This window comes from Macaca thibetana, chromosome 2 (genome assembly GCF_024542745.1).
Source record: "Macaca thibetana thibetana isolate TM-01 chromosome 2, ASM2454274v1, whole genome shotgun sequence".
Classification (NCBI taxonomy): Eukaryota; Metazoa; Chordata; class Mammalia; order Primates; family Cercopithecidae; genus Macaca; species Macaca thibetana.
The window spans coordinates 224,176-239,968 of record NC_065579.1 but is presented as its reverse complement, the minus strand read 5'-3'; the positions used below and the strand labels follow the sequence as shown (position 1 = coordinate 239,968).

The 15,793-nt window shown below is 51.8% G+C and overlaps 2 protein-coding genes and 1 non-coding gene across 3 annotated transcripts; 2 read left to right on the top strand and 1 right to left on the bottom strand.

Annotated features, from left to right (window-relative positions):
• Nucleotides 1–4,137: 4,137 nt before the first annotated feature.
• Nucleotides 4,138–8,300, bottom strand: IMP4 (IMP U3 small nucleolar ribonucleoprotein 4). The gene is made up of 9 exons (XM_050779075.1): nucleotides 8,052–8,300; nucleotides 7,801–7,909; nucleotides 6,004–6,087; nucleotides 5,237–5,346; nucleotides 5,023–5,155; nucleotides 4,790–4,944; nucleotides 4,621–4,715; nucleotides 4,459–4,532; nucleotides 4,138–4,376 (listed from the first exon to the last, which is right to left on the bottom strand). Exons 1-9 carry the CDS (start codon nucleotides 8,052–8,054, stop codon nucleotides 4,264–4,266), a joined length of 876 nt encoding a protein of 291 aa, XP_050635032.1. The 5' UTR covers nucleotides 8,055–8,300; the 3' UTR covers nucleotides 4,138–4,263.
• A 345-nt stretch (nucleotides 8,301–8,645) lies between these two features.
• On the top strand, nucleotides 8,646–13,089 carry CCDC115 (coiled-coil domain containing 115). Its single transcript, XM_050779076.1, has 5 exons — nucleotides 8,646–8,986; nucleotides 9,057–9,160; nucleotides 9,248–9,330; nucleotides 9,979–10,110; nucleotides 12,102–13,089. Exons 1-5 carry the CDS (start codon nucleotides 8,789–8,791, stop codon nucleotides 12,212–12,214), a joined length of 630 nt encoding a protein of 209 aa, XP_050635033.1. The 5' UTR covers nucleotides 8,646–8,788; the 3' UTR covers nucleotides 12,215–13,089.
• Nucleotides 13,090–14,112: 1,023 nt separating this feature from the next.
• TRNAE-UUC (transfer RNA glutamic acid (anticodon UUC)) lies at nucleotides 14,113–14,184 on the top strand. Its single transcript has one exon. It is a non-coding gene; the product is annotated as a tRNA-Glu (tRNA).
• Nucleotides 14,185–15,793: the final 1,609 nt, after the last annotated feature.

The following is a 15,793-nucleotide window of genomic DNA, read 5'->3' as shown; positions in this document are numbered from 1 at the left end:
GGAAGAAGCCAGTCAGAAAAGACATATTAGTCCATTTACATGAAATGTTCAGAAACGGCAAATCTATAGAGACCAAAAGTATTCATGTAAAAAAAGAAATCCTGTTCTAAGGCCAGGTGCGGTGGCTCACGCCTGTAATCTCAGCACTTTGGGAGGCTGAGGCGGGCAGATCATGAGATCAACAGATTGAGACCATCCTGGCTAACACAGTGAAACCGCATCTCTACTAAAAATACAAAAAATTACCCCGGCACGGTGGCAGGCACCTGTAGTCCCAGCTACTCGGGAGGCTGAGGCAGGAGAAAGGCGTGAACCCGGAAGGCAGAGCTATCAGTGAGTGGAGATCGCACCACTGCACTTCAGTCTGGACGACAGAGCGAGAATCTGTCTCAAAAAAAAAAAAAAAAAAAAAATTCTTGTTATAATGTCTCAGCAGAATCTGGCCAAAAGTAGATTAGTGGTTGCCAGAGGGGCTGGGGGCCTGGTGGGAGGGAGGGGATTGGAGTGACAGCTAATGGGTATGGGGTTTCTCTCCAGGGTGGGGCAGGGGGGTACAAAAAATGTTCTAAAATTAGATCGTGGTGATGGTTACACAGCCCTGTGAATATTTTTAAAAAATCATTGACGCACAGGGACGGGCACACAAAGCTGTGAGTTCAGCCTGCGCTGTGAATTGTGTAATATGTTGACTATCTCAATAAAGCTGTTTTTAAAAACAGACTTGAGACTTGTCCATCATTTGCAATGAATGGACCTGATGTCAATCTTAGTTGAAACTAACACACTCTCATCAAGGCAAGCTGAACATTAACTGGATATCTGATGATATTAAGGAATAATCATTGATAATTTTAAATGTAATTTTTTTTGTTGAGTCCTTACCTTTTAGAGATATACATGGAAATACATATGGATGAAATGCTGTGATGTCTGAGATCTACTTCAAAATAAACTGGTGGAGTGGATACAGGGAGTGGGTGGGCTCTGAAGACTGGCTCACATCAAAACCAGCTCAGCAACTCACTATACCATCTTCTCTGCCTTTGTATGTTTCAAATTTTCCACAACTAACAAGATTTAAAACAAACAATCTAGAGGTGAACAATTGCATCTGTAAGGAGAGCAGACCGGTCATAGAAAATATATACACACACGGCCAGTAAGTATTTGAAAAGAGCACAACCTCCAGAGTAACTAAAGAAATGCAAATGCAATTGGGGGAAAACATTTTGCACCTAGCACTTGACAGAGGTTAAAACCTCATATGATGGCCAGGGCTGACCTGGGGGGCAGGTGCTCACATCTTGTGATGGTGCCTGTGGAGAGACACCACCTCTACTATCATTTTATTTTAATTTTTTCTTTTTATTGAGACGGAGTCTTGCTCTTGTTGCCCAGGCTGGAGTGCAGTGGCGTGATCTTGGCTCACTGCAACCTCTACCTCCCAGGTTCAAGCGATTCTCCTGCCTCAGCCTTCTGAGTAGCTGGGATTACAGGCACCCACCACCATGCCCAGCCAATTTTTTGTATTTTTAGTAGAGATGGGGTTTCACCATGTTGGCCTGGCTGGTCTTGAACTCCTGACCTCAGGTGATCCACCCGCCTCAGCCTCCCAAAGTGCTGGGATTACAGGTGTGAGCCACTGCGCCCGGCCTCTATCATTTTAAAGGCAGAATTCCCCGTGTAGGAATGTATTCATCAGATACACTTGCATAACTATGCACAGAAGTACGTTCAATGATGCTCTTGAAGCAGTATTTGTGGGGATGAAAACAGGAAGCCACCCAACAATGTAGCCACAAGGAAGGAGGCAGATTCATGTGTACTAGACAGCCCTGGCACCATGTGGCATCCAGTTGTCATTAAAGAGTAAGATGCAAGGTTCAGAGTGGCGTGCACGTGATCCCTTTCAGGTTAAAATGTAACTAACAAACAGTCAACAAACTTATGGATACCATGAATAAAAAATATCAGTCCAGCTGCTTTAAAAAGTCAATACCGATGACCTCTGGAGAGTAGGGATGGATTGTTTGGGGTGGAAGGAGGATGATGGTTTACTTTTCACCATGTGCATTTGTGTGTGTTTTTAAAAATGTTTTGTAGAGATGAGCTCTCCCTATATCGCCCAGGCTGGTCTCAAACTCCTGGCTTCAAGTGAGCCTCCTGCCTTGACCTCCCAAAGCGCTGGGATTACAGGTGTAAGCCACTGCGCCAGGCCTTCTGTATGCTTTTCTATCATGAGGATGTCTTCCAAGTGTGCACCTGCACCGCAAAGAAGAATGGGCAGAGAACTCAGAGGGCAGGTCTCCGTGGTCAAGAAGTGGGTGAAATGTTCACCCACTAACATTACGGTAAAGAACCTCCCTGCTCCCTGGGTGCCCAGTGCTCCAGCAAGGCGTCCAGCCTTCTGGGGGACGATGCAGAACATACACACAAGTGCAGGGCCTCCCTGCCTTTTGCACACTGACAGCATATTACACATGGCGTTTCACACCATGCTTCTTTGTATTTAATGTCTATCTTGAGGAGCTTCTCGATGGCTGCATCTACAGAATGGGGAAAACTATTTGCAAAGCATGTATCTGATAAAGGGTTATTACCTGTCTCAATCTGGGCTGGGCTGTTATAACAAAATACCACAGACTGGGTAGCTTAAACAACAGACATTTATTTCTCGCAGCTCTGGAGGCTGGGAAGTCCAAGATGGTGGCTCCAGCAGATTCGGTGTCTGGTGAGGGGGGGCTTCCTGGTTCACAGATGGCAGCTTCGAGCTGTGTCCTCACACGGCAGGAGGCGCAAAAGAGCTCCCGCGGCCATCTTTTACAAGAGCACTAATTCTATGCACGAGGGCAGAGTCCTCATGAACTAATCGCTTCCCTAAACTGTTGACCATAGGGATGAGATTTCACTATATGAATTTCTGGGGGACACAAACATTCAGGCCACAGCAGTATTCAAATTATATAAGGGACTCAAGTGAACAACAAAGAACAAACGACCTAGTGTATGCAAAAATGCTCAGCATCACCAACTGTTAGGGAAATGCAAATCAAAACCGCAATGCGAGATCACCTCATACCTGTTAGGACGGCTGTTACTAAAAAACACAAGATAAAAAATGTTGGCAAGGATGTGGAGAAAAGGGAACGCTAGTGAACTGCTGGTGGGAATGGAAATCAGTACAGCCTTTATGGAAAGCAGTATGGAGGTTCCTCAAAAAATTAAAAATAACCACCATTTGATGCAGCAATCCCATTTCTGGGTATACATATAAAAAGGAGATGAAATCATTATCTTCAAAAGATAGCTATACTCCCACGATGACTGCAGCATTTCCACAACCGCCAAACTATGAAAACGATCTAAGTGTCTGTTGGTGGATGGATCGGTAAGAAAATGTGGCATATATATTTTTTACAAAAAAAATCCTATCAGCCGGGCGCGGTGGCTCACGCCTGTAATCCCAGCACTTTGGGAGGCCGAGACGGGCGGATCATGAGGTCAGGAGATCGAGACCATGCTGGCTAACACGGTGAAACCCCATCTCTACTAAAAAATACAAAAAACTAGCTGGGCAAGGTGGCGGGCACCTGTAGTCCCAGCTACTCGGGAGGCTGAGGCAGGAGAATGGCGTAAACCTGGGAGGCAGGGCTTGCAGTGAGCCAAGATCCGGCCACTGCACTCCAGCCTGGGCGAAAGAGCGAGATTCCGTCTCAGAAAAAAAAAAAAAAAATCCTATCATTTGCAATAACATGGAGGAACCCGGAGGACACTATGTTAATAGAAATAAGCCAGACACAGGACAAATACCACAGGATGCCACTCACATGAGGAATCAGCCACTGAGCACCGGGTTTGGCCTGTCCCCTCCACGTTGGCACACTGGCAGCTCCCACTCAGTGAGTTAAGTTGGTGGGCTGCCCATGCCACGGACTGGGCCTGCTACCCACATCTACCTGCTGAAGAGCTCATAGGACCCTGACTCTAGAGGGGATGTCAGCATCAAATATCTGACTATGTTAACCCCACACTGACTCCAGGCCAAGCACGTCCCACAGCCATCAGGTGCCCACCCAAGAGGACCCCGATGGGCTTTGCCCTGCAGACGTGGCCTGACCACTCAGAGGCAGGCGCGGCCATGACACAGACGGTTTATTCAGAGCTCTCCACCCACCACGGTTCCACATCCCAGCTCGGCAGGCCTGTCTGTGACGGCCCCATCCTGAGTTCCAAGTCCACGTCCTGACTGAGTGGTGAGTGGGCTCACTCGGCGCTCAGGAAGACCCTCTTGCGTGCGGTATTGGTGTAAGGGTGCCAGCGCCACTCCACGTCTGCTGTGGCCTCCTGCTCCAGCGTGCCCAGGCGGATCATGTACACTGCAGGCAGGGATGGCCATTAGCCCTGGCACAGCCAGCCTCGCCTCCCGACCCCAGACATGGGATTCAGCCTCAAACTCACGCTTTAGCTCAAAGCGGGGCCCGACCTCAGTGAGCTCCACGTTGCGGTGGTCTGTCTTCTTGTACACGTGGTGCCTGGGAGGAAACAGCTGTGGGTCAAAGGCAAGCAGCACGCGGTACACAGGGTGGGGATGCTCTCCCGGGGCATGGCCTGTGGACCCACCGGAACGATATATAGTCGTCCTGGTTTGCGAAGGTGATGACCCGGTGGCTGTCATCTTTGGGCACGGGAAACAGGTATCGGAGGATGTCAGAGACCTGGGGCACAGGGAAAGAGAGTGGCAAATGCCTGGCTTGGCCCGCAGCCCCAGCCTGAAGGCCCCCAGACTCACCCGCTTGCCCAGGCGGGAAGAGAAGCCATGTGTGATGAGGTGGGGCTTGGCCTCTGACATGGTGCCCAGGTCTGGGATGTCATGCCGCATGACCACGTTGCACAGCGTGAAGTAGGCAGTAGGGCCAAAGGGCAGGTGGCTGATGATGAGCCCCACTGGCGGGGAAAGGTGGCTGTCAGAGACCCCCGTCTGCCCTCAGACGGCTCCCACCCCGGCTCTCCCTCTGGCCTCACCAGGTGTGCCCCGATGCTCGTGAACGACTAGCAGATCGGTGACGCCGTTGGCTTTGCAGGCTCGCACCAGTGCCCCCACTTCATGTCGACCTCGGTTCATTCGCTGGGCGCCTGGGAACACCAGCTTCAGCTCCTGGGCGTGGATGGCAGTGTGCAGTCAGGACGGGGGCTGTGTGTCCTGGGTGTCTCCCCCTCACTCCCTGCTCACCAGTACCTTTGCAAACATCTTGAGGCGGGAACTGGGGTCTCGGGAGGTAGTGATCATAACCTTGGGATCCTCGACTCCTGCCCATCGGTATTCATCATCCACGTGGCTGGTCACGCCTGTCAGGGGCACGAGGGGCAAGAACATGACAGTGTCGGGAATGAAATGCTAACTTGGGGGCAGCCAAGACCGCCTGGATGGCGCTGTCTGCTGAAGCCTTCAAGAATAGGAATGCTCCACACGCACAACGGGCAAGAGGGCGGCCTCCAACCGCTCCGGCTGCCGAGCACACACGTGGTGGAGGAACAGGATCTTTTGTTTAGTCGCAGTTCACTGAAGCTACATTAATCACATGGGGCCAGCAGCTACTGTATGACACAACAAAGTCCACACTCTGCTAAGGTGAACAGTGGCAAACTCCCTTCCCTCAAAACAAGTATCTATAATGTTTGGAATTCCTTTCTTGCTTCTTGAATAATGCAGTGAATGAAACGTATGGGCACCAGTGATGTGCGAGGGACACCATCTTGCCCCGGCAGGCACTCCGGCGGGGGAGGGAATTAACAAGCAAGGCGCGGAGTCAGTGGCCCACGTGTGCCATGGAAGTGGGACAGGGCACACTCAGGGAGAGCCCTGCGATGCCATCTGTGCAGTGACAAGGGCATAGGAGACAGTTCCAGGAACAGTTTCCTCTGATGGGACAGTGCCCAGTGTGTCTGAGGAACGACGGGAGACCAGCCAGCTCAGTGTTGGGGAGGGCTACCTTGTATAGTTACCTTCACCTCCTGCATCATCAAACTCCAGGGACCCCTGTAAGGCCAGAGCCTCTCGGCGTAACTCAGTGGGAATCAGGCGGTTTTCTGCAGGGAGAAGAGAGAGGAGCTGAGTGGGTCACGAGCATGGAGCCCTCAGCTCACTCCACACACCACAGCTTACAAGCCTGTACACACTTGAAATAAAAATACCTCAGTCCATTCTGGGCTTGGATACAGCAGGGATAGAGGTGACAAAACTTTCTACAGGCCAGCCCATAAACAGTGGTTACTAGGACTTCATTTTCTTTAGTCTCACAACTTGAAGACTTTCTAAAATATCTAAACATATTGTATTGCTTTTATAATCAGGTCGAAATCTAAAAATTGATTTTTTTTTTTTTTTTTGAGAGTCTAACCCTGTCGCCCAGGCTGGAGTGCAGTGGCGTGATCGCAGCTCACTGCAACCTCTGCCTCCCAGGTTCAAGCGATTCTCCTGCCTCAGCCTGCAGAGTAGCTGGGATTACAGGCACCCATCACTACATCCGGCTAATTTTTGTATTTTCAGTAGAGACGGCGTTTCGCCATGTTGGCCAAGCTGGTCTCGAACTCCTGACTTCAAGTGATCCGTCAGCCTCAGCCTCCCAAAGTGCTGGGATTACAGGAGTGAGCCACGGCGCTGGACTTTAAAAATTCCTTTTGAAAAGGAATATAGACTGTTCTGTATGTATGAAGGTGGACCAGAAACCTTAAAGCTCTCAAGACAGCAAAACCGCTAGTCATGATGCCCACAGTGCCTCAAGGGCATGGCTTCAGCGGGTTCTGGGCCGCAGGCTGCCCACTGCAGAGCAGTGCGCTCCAGGCACGCACTCGGGCACCACTGTTCTCCACGGGGCTCAGAGGAACTCTGGCAGGGAGGATGGGCAGTGCAGTCTGCAGCACCCGCGCTATCCAGATAGTCTTTGGAGAAACTTTCTTTTTTTTTTTTTTTTTTGAGACGGAGTCTCGCTGTGTCGCCCGGGCTGGAGTGCAGTGGCCGGATCTCAGCTCACTGCAAGCTCCGCCTCCGGGGTTTACGCCATTCTCCTGCCTCAGCCTCCCGAGTAGCTGGGACTACAGGCGCCCGCCATCTCGCCCGGCTAGTTTTTTGTATTTTTTAGTAGAGACGGGGTTTCACCGTGTTAGCCAGGATGGTCTCGATCTCCTGACCTCGTGATCCACCCGTCTCGGCCTCCCAAAGTGCTGGGATTACAGGCTTGAGCCACCGAGCCCGGCCGGAGTCTTGCTCTTTTCCCCAGGCTGTAGTGCAGTGGCACGCTCTTGCCTCACTGCAACCTCTGCCTCCCAGGTTCAAGCGATTCCTGCCTCTGCCTCTGTCTCCTGAGTAGCTGGGATTACAGGCACGTGCCACCACGGCCAGCTACTTTTTGTATTTTTAGTACAGACGGGGTTTCACCATGTTGGTCAGGCTGGTCTCGAACTCCTGACCTCATGATCCGCCCGCCTCGGCCTCCCAAAGTGCTGGGATTACAGGCATGAGCCACCGCTCTAGAGAGAATTTCTATAGGACAAGGTAAAGCCTTTAAAACTGGGGACGAACTTGACACACTGGACACAGCAGGCAAGCTGCAAAACCCGGGTGCTGCAACGTCAACGACAAGTAAGTACCACTGTCACACGAAAGGAACTCTCAAAACCAACAGGAGAATCCAATGGGCAAGGAAAACGGCCGGCAAGCATTTGGAAAGACGCTTGGATATCCGAACACAAGGAAGTGCGGGGGGTTTACCGCGCAGACGCCCGCGGGACCGACCACCGTACCTTCGAGCGCGTGCCTCAGCCGCTCCTTCCTCTCCTGCGCCGAGCGCTGCGCCTCCTCCCGGGCCTTGCGGTACAGGTACTCGCGGCGCAGGCGGGCCTCGCGGCGCAGCTGCGGGAACAGCGGGCCCAGTCACTACTGGCTCCCGAGCCCCGGAGCCCCGGAGCCCCCGAGGCTCCAAGGCCCCAGGGCCACATCCCCAGCACTTCACGCGTCCCGCAGCTCCGAAACAGGAGCTCAAACATCCTCCTACCATCTTGAGCGCCGCTTCCACGTGGGTCCGGGAGACTCTGTGGGTTCCTCTGGCGCCACGCAGTCCTCACTTCCGCCCTCAACCAAGATGGTCCCTTAGACGCTTCACCGGTGCCTGCAGCCGTCGGGCATGCCCTGTGTTAAGATGGCGAATAGGGCTGGGCGGGGGAGGGGGCATGGCAAGGCTATTGGCCGTTCCAGGGGGCGTTCTCCTTGGGACAACCAATAGACTGGATACAGAATGTCACACGCGGCTTCCGACTGCAGCTAATAAAGATGTCCGCCAGCGGCTTCCCCATCCCCGCCCTTCCCCCGCCACCGCCGTGCACAATGCACGGTTTCAAGATGATGAACCGCTAAAACAATCATAATTAGCGGCTCGAACCAGTTCATCAGCTGTAAAAATGGCACACCGACTGATCTGGAGGTTGCCTGCCGGCTCCTTTCCAAATTAAAACCACTCTTCCCTCAACCAAAATGGTTTCTGCACAGCTTCGCTTTATTCCATCGCCACAGCAGGGGCCCGAGTTCTAAGACTGGGCAGCTTCCGGAAGGACTCAGAACCACCTTCGGCCCCGGCCGACAGTCCGGCTGGCTGATCCACGTGGGGGCTAACTGGGGAAACCAGTCGATCGGTTGCTTCTGTGCTGCTTCTCTAAGTGCGCTTGCCCTTAAAGGAGCTGACCCGGAGGCCTAGGTGCTGCCGGCGTGGGGATCCCCAGCTGGGAACGCCCCTCCATGGAAGATCTCGTGTGCCCATTGGCTGTCCTGCCAACCGCGGGCGGTGACGGGGAAGGTGGCGGGTCCGGATCTGAATGCGTGTCCATGGCGGCGCTTGACCTGCGAGCGGAGCTGGACTCGCTGCTCCTGCAGCTGCTGGGGGACCTGGAGGAACTGGAGGGGAAGCGAGCGGTGTTGAACGCCCGGGTGGAGGAGGTAGGCGCCTGGGGCGGGCAGGAGGGCACACGGGCGTAAACTGAGGCTCACCGCTGTCCTCTCCTTGCAGGGCTGGCTGTCGCTCGCCAAGGCTCGCTACGCGATGGGCACCAAGTCGGTGGGGCCCCTGCAGTATGCTTCCCACATGGAGCCCCAGGTCTGCCTCCAGGCCAGGTGAGGAAGCGTCCATGCTGGGCTGGGTGGGCGGGCGCGCTCCAGGCCCGGGGTGCCAAAGCTCCATCCTCCCTTCTTGTCCTTCAGCGAGGCCCAGGAGGGACTCCAGAAGTTCAAGGTGGTGAGATCTGGTGTCCACGCCCCAGAGGAGGTGGGGCCTCGCGAAGCAGGTGAGCCCCCTCTTCCTTCTGCAGAACCCCTTCCCAATGTCAAAGACAAAATGCAAATGATGGAGATGGTTTTAATTAGGTTTTTGCGATAAGAGAGAGCATCCCAGAGCTGAAGAACAGAATGTTTTTGTAGGGTGGTTTTGCCTTAGACTTTTATAGGGAGGAGTAGACTTTTATAGGGAGGAGTAGAGAAGTTGGGGAGTTGCTTTACACTGGGAATAGTTTTACAATCACTTAAGTTTCAGTCAGCTGAACAGAAAATATTCATCTGTGTGTCTAGCTAGTTTCAGAGGGACAAACTTCTAATCCCAGTTAATCATTCCTGAGACAAAGAATGGGGAGTTGGAACGTCTGTGTCTGGTCTGTCAGCATGTTCAGGTCCAATGGGTAAGGTCAGTGTCACAGACAAACAGGGTCATCGGCAGGTCCTACAGGAGTCATGGGAAAGAGTGGACAAACAGTCTCATCTGAATCACAAGGGGAAAGGCTGTGTTTTGTGGTAAGCTGTTTCCTGGAACCCCAAAGTTGGAATTTTCCAACCAACAGTGTTTTCTAGAATCATGAGCTCAGATCAAGCTCAACATTGTCACCAAGACGATACAGGCCAGGGAGTAAGATCCCAGCCTACTCCAACCTTTCTTTCCTCAGCTCTGCGGAGGCGCAAGGGCCCCACTAAGACCCCAGAACCGCAGTCCTCTGAGGCCCCTCGGGACCCCCTGAACTGGTTTGGAATCCTGGTTCCTCACAGTCTACGTCAGGCTCAAGCCAGCTTCCGGGATGGTGAGTGGACCCTGTCGTTTGGCTGTGTGGCCCTCAGACCCTCTATCCACAGGGAACACTGGAGCACTGCTGCCATGGCTGGGGTTAGTCTGTGAAAGACTTTGCAGGTTTCTCTTCATCCAAACTTCTGTTGTTACCCACTGTGTTTTCCAAAAGCATTTACTGATTGTTGGCAGCATTCGGGTTCATGCTAGCTGCTGGGGATACAGCAGAGAACAAAAGAGAAAAACACCTTTTCATGTAATGTTTAGGAGCAGAGAAAGGCAATGTGCAGATAAGTAATAAGTCAGGATGTGAAAATTGTTACGAAAAACACATAATGGAGTGGGACAGGAGTGGGCCAGGGTAGCTATTTTATGAAGGGTGGCCAGGGGAAGTCTCTCTGAGGAGATGAAGGAAAAGCTTTGTGGGTGATTTTGGGGAATGGTGCTCTAGATGGAGGAACCAGCCAGGACAAAAGCCCTGAAGCCATATATATCAGGTATGTGCGGAGGCTGATGGCCTGAAGTGGAGTCAGATGAAGACTGTGGGACGCACAGAGAGGCTCTGAGCAGAGGATGGTTCGACTGGCTGCACAGGGTCACAGGAATCCTTGGGTGCTGGGTGGGGACACAGAGCAGAGGGAGGAAGCGGGCGTCAGGGAGCGGCCAGTGCGAGAAGCAGATGGCGTCACTGGAGGAGGAGGTAAGTGGTGGGAACCTGCACAGGTTTTAAGAGTAGAAGCCGGCCGGGCGCGATGGCTCAAGCCTGTAATCCCAGCACTTTGGGAGGCCGAGACGGGCGGATCACGAGGTCAGGAGATCAAGACCATCCTGGCTAACATGGTGAAACCCCGTCTCTACTAAAAAAAATACAAAAAAACTAGCCAGGCGTCCTGGTGGGCGCCTGTAGTCCCAGCTACTGGGGAGGCTGAGGCAGGAGAATGGCATAAACCCGGGAGGCGGAGCTTGCAGTGAGCTGAGATCGGGCCACTGCACTCCAGCCTGGGCGACAGAGCGAGACTCCGTCTCAAAAAAAAAAAAAAAAAGAGTAGAAGCCTCAGAATTTGCTGACAGATAAGATATGGGAGTAAGGGAAGGAAAGGAGTCCAGGAAAGCCCCCGGTCTCCACTCAGAACCCCTGGAGGATGGAGTGACCCTCACCCACTGTGGGCAGCTGAGGGGATGCCGGAAGGCAGGAGTTGGTGTGGTCTGTGTGGTGTCTACTGATGTCCTGCTGGACAGTCTGAGTGGGCACTTGGGCACATACCTCTGGAGTTTGGGAAAGGCCTGGGCTGGAGAGAGATTTGGGAGTCACTGCATAGCACTGTTTAAATTCCAAAGTTTTTGACACAAACACTGGTTTAAAGCTGAAACAGGATGAGATCAGCAGAGGGCCTGGGGAGTATGGACAGGAGGTGAGGGAGAGGAGGGGAGAAGCCAGTCAAGGAAACTTAGGAGCAACACCTGGGAGCAGGTGTCCTGGAGGGCAAGAAGAGAAAGTGTTTCCTGGAGCAAGCGATCCAGTGTGCGGTCAGCCCTGCTGCTGAACAGGAGGCTGAAGACTGACAGCTGCCCGGAGGACTGGGCAGCAGCTGTTCCAGCAGAGACATCGGCACAAGCCACCTAGAGGTGGATCCAGAGTGTGGACTACTGTTGGGGCAGAGAAAAGTGGAGGGAGAGCAGGTGAGGGGAGCGAGAGGCTGTAGTCATGGGGGAAGGAAGGAAATGAGAGCATGAGATGGTATTACTAGCTGTGAATTTTTACTTCCTGGTGGGTGATACAATGGGTCCGGGAAGTCTGAGGAGGTAACGTTTTAGCAAAGACCTGAAGGAGGTGTAAGACTGCAGAGGTTCTGGAGCAGCCAATGCAGGGCCGTACCTGGAATGTTTTGGGACAAGTGTTGGGGGCAGAGAGGCCTGGAGCCTCTCCAATTTCTGGGGATGTCCAGATCCTCCTGGGTCCTGTGTTATACCACAGATACCATCCTAACCTTCTCTCCTTTCCTCCAGGCCTGCAGCTGGCCGCAGACATAGCCAGCCTCCAGAACCGCATTGACTGGGGTCGAAGCCAGCTCCGGGGGCTCCAAGAGAAACTCAAGCAGCTGGAGCTGGGGGCTGCCTGACATGCATGCACAGAGGCAGGGCAGTGAGCTCAGCTGTTCTCTGACATCGCTATTTGATCTCAGGCCTTCTTCCTTCACAAATAGCTCTTGCCCCTACCCCACGCCAGCTAATGCCCACTCTGTCCCTGCTCTGCATGTTTCCTTAGGTGTGAAGTTTGAAGAGGCAAACTAATTTTGAAAGCCACTATTTTGAAACCATTCCGAGGCCTGAGTTCCCATAGGACACACTCACGTGGGCAGGTACACGTTAGTCAACAACTGGAACTGTCTCTTGGATCACTCAGCTGTGGTTTCGTGGCTGGATGACGGAACACTGTGTGAAGAGAGGTGGTGGGGGACAGGAATAGTGCTTCATGCTTACTACATCCTCCAAATTGTCTTTGCTGGAGGAGAAAACCGTACTGGGCCAAAAGATCAGGACAATATGACTTGAGTCCACAAGGATACAAACACCTGAGTAGCTGGGCAGCCCTTGGCAGGGTCTAAGCCAGGAAGTGAAAATGATCTGGCCTAGATTTTTAAGGGAACTCTAGGAAGAGGCCTACCTTTTTAAAATCCTGTCTCTTTATCTTACCATAAGAGGCTGAACCTCTCTTCATTTTTTGGAAGGGCCACTTGTGTTTTCTGTTTTGGGAACTTCATTTTTCTACTGGGTTGTTGATCTTTGCAATAATTTCTAGGAGCTGTTTATGTTTTGAGGTAATTGGTCCTTTGTTCATATGTATGAGATGGAAGTCTCATTTTCCAGTTTATCTTTTTGCTTATGATTTTTTTGACTTTTTATTATAAAATAAAACATATTACATCAAACCGCACAGAACAGTTGAATAGCTTAATGAATAACTACAGTAAAAGCTATGGTAACCACTACCCAACTTTTGTGTTTTTTGATCATTATTTGTACATACAATTGAATGTATCCAGCTGTCACATGATTCTGAATTTGGGCTTGTAACTGGTAAGGCAATCAGGGAATTCTCCAGCATTTTCAAGAACCTCTGTGGTTTCCGTTGAAATGTCCACTGAGTCATGTCCAGCTTTTCCACCGTCCGCCCACGTGCTGTATGTTGGTTAATGCTGCCCTTTTGTTTTGCTAACTCCTGTGTAAACTCAATGTAATTTGGGGGTTTTCATTCTGTTCTGCAGACATTACTGTCAACACACCAGTACTACATTGTTTTACTTCTTGAACTTTAACATAACCCCTGTAGGGCAGATTTGCCATTGGTTGAGGGGTCGTTTATTGGCCTGTTGACCTTGAGTTGTCAGGGAAAAGACTAAGGGAGGAACTCAAAAGGAACCCCCGTGACTGCAGGAAAACTGGATATCTGCCCCTAGCCCTCACCAAAGGTTTCTTTTCATCACAAGATCCTATCTACAAGGTGCCCGTTAGTGAGATTCTGAAGCCAAAGTAAGGAAAAAAATAAGTCAATTTTGCTGGGGCCACAAATTCTTCAAGGAGGAGGTGCGACCCCATGGAGCACGCCCTTCGCTGCTGGTCGTGGGCGGGCACTGGGGTGGGCATGCGCCGCCCACTGCGGGCTCGGGGCTGGACTGGCAGGTCGGGCTGGGACCACGGGCTCTGCAACTGCGGTTGATGAAGACAGCAAATCTTCAGCACAACGTCCTTAACTCGCTGCCCTGATCTTCTGCCTTGACTCCAGCTCTGGGGGAGACCACCAGGAAAGGGGGTTCTGCCTGCGGGGGGGGTGGGGTGCCTTGTCCCACCAGGGCTAAGTGGGAGACGGGTCCGTGCAGCCAGTCTGGCAGGGCTGCAGTCACACCGGTTTCCACAGCGACAGCAGGAGCTCAGCGATGCGCAGTGGTACGTGGGAGGTGCTGGCGCGAAGCTGCGGCATATCATGTATACAGACATGGTGGTACGACTGCTCAGCGGTTCCCATATGGTCTAGCGGTTAGGATTCCTGGTTTTCACCCAGGCGGCCCGGGTTCGACTCCCGGTATGGGAACAAAAGTGGTTTTTTGTTTCTGTTTTTTTTTGCGGATGTATGTTTTTTTCTTTCAAGTTGAAAATGTTCGCCAGAAGAACTTTGACTTTTCACCACTAGAATGCTCCAGGACAGATTGGGTATTTCCTCTTCATTTGAACTTGGAGAAACGCCCAGGGAGATCTGGGCCCCATTGCTGTGTGTTTTGATGGCAGTGACCATTTTCATCACGGCATTAGCTAGTTGTTTTGACCATCAATAGCTTACTGAGTATATTAGATGCCATGTGCATCACAGGTGTGAATATTGGAATTAGTGAAATGCCCGATAACATTGAAAATATTCAAAATGTGTTGCTGTGGAACCCCCAGCAGAAGACAGGTCCCCACGGGCCCCCATCGTGCTCCAGTGCACTGGCTCAGGTTGGCAGGGGCCACCTCGGGTCCATGAGCAGCCTCTGCAAGGCGGGGAGAGGAAGTCCTAGGCAGTCTGCTGGGAGCATAGCACTCTGGAAAAATTTACTTTTCTCTCTTGCTGCTGCTTTGTTTGGTCCAGTAGTCAGGGTTCCTGTTTTCTCACTCGGACAGTCCAGGCTTGACTCCACTCCCTCAGCAGAAAACCAACTTCAAACTTCAATGATGCCTTCCTGCCAGCAAACACACACACATCCCTTTTAAAGGAGAACCCAGCTGGGTGAGTGGGCACCTTCAGTCCCAGCTGCTAAGGAGGCTGAGGCTGGAGGTTTGCCTGAGCCCAGGAGGTTGAGGCTGCAGTGAGCCGAGGTCGCGCCAGTACCCTCCTGCCTGGACCACAGAGTCAGACCTCTTACCTAAAAAAGACACTGTCTTTCGGCTTGCTTGCTCAATTAATTCAGGGAGATTATATGTAGGGCTGAGGTCATGTCTTCAGGAATTACTGCCACACTCATTCATTCATTCATTCCTGCCTTTGTTTTTTACAATTATTTTTATAATTATCGCTAGTAAGCATACCAATGAAAATTATTGTTCTGGCACATAAAGAGCTTCAAAATCATCACTTCCATTCTTACAAGAAAAAAGCTGAACGAACTGAAAAATCAACAACTCTCAGATGCCTCAGAAAATTGAGGTCACGTGGCAAACCACTCCCCTGAAAATTAGAAGGAAAGGCAAATACAAAGCCACAGCTTCCAGGCGCAGAAGCTGCTGCTGCAGCCAGCAACTTGTAGGGAAGCTTAAAGGGTGGCTGACTAACTGCCAGAGCCTGGGCATGTAAGCATGAGAGAGGAAAATGCTGGGGACCTAGCCTTGAGGGGCCCCCACACTCTCATGGGTTTTATCTCCAGGAATTCTATTAGGTTCTTGGGTGAAAATCAGAGAAAAATCTGCTGGAGCTTCTGGCAAGGGGAGGGAAGTGTAACCACTTTGAAATGCACACAGAATGTCCTGTTCTCCTTAACAAAGGCTTAAGGTCAGAGCAACTACCAGAGCCCACCCAACCCAAGGGAAGGAAAACATCCACCTCCAGTTCTCTCTAGTCTTCCAATCTCAAATAAACAAAGCTGAGAAGCACTTGTGAGGGGCACAGCCTAGGGACCACTGGCTCACAACAAGACTGGGCCTTGATGATGGGTCTATAGACCACTCCC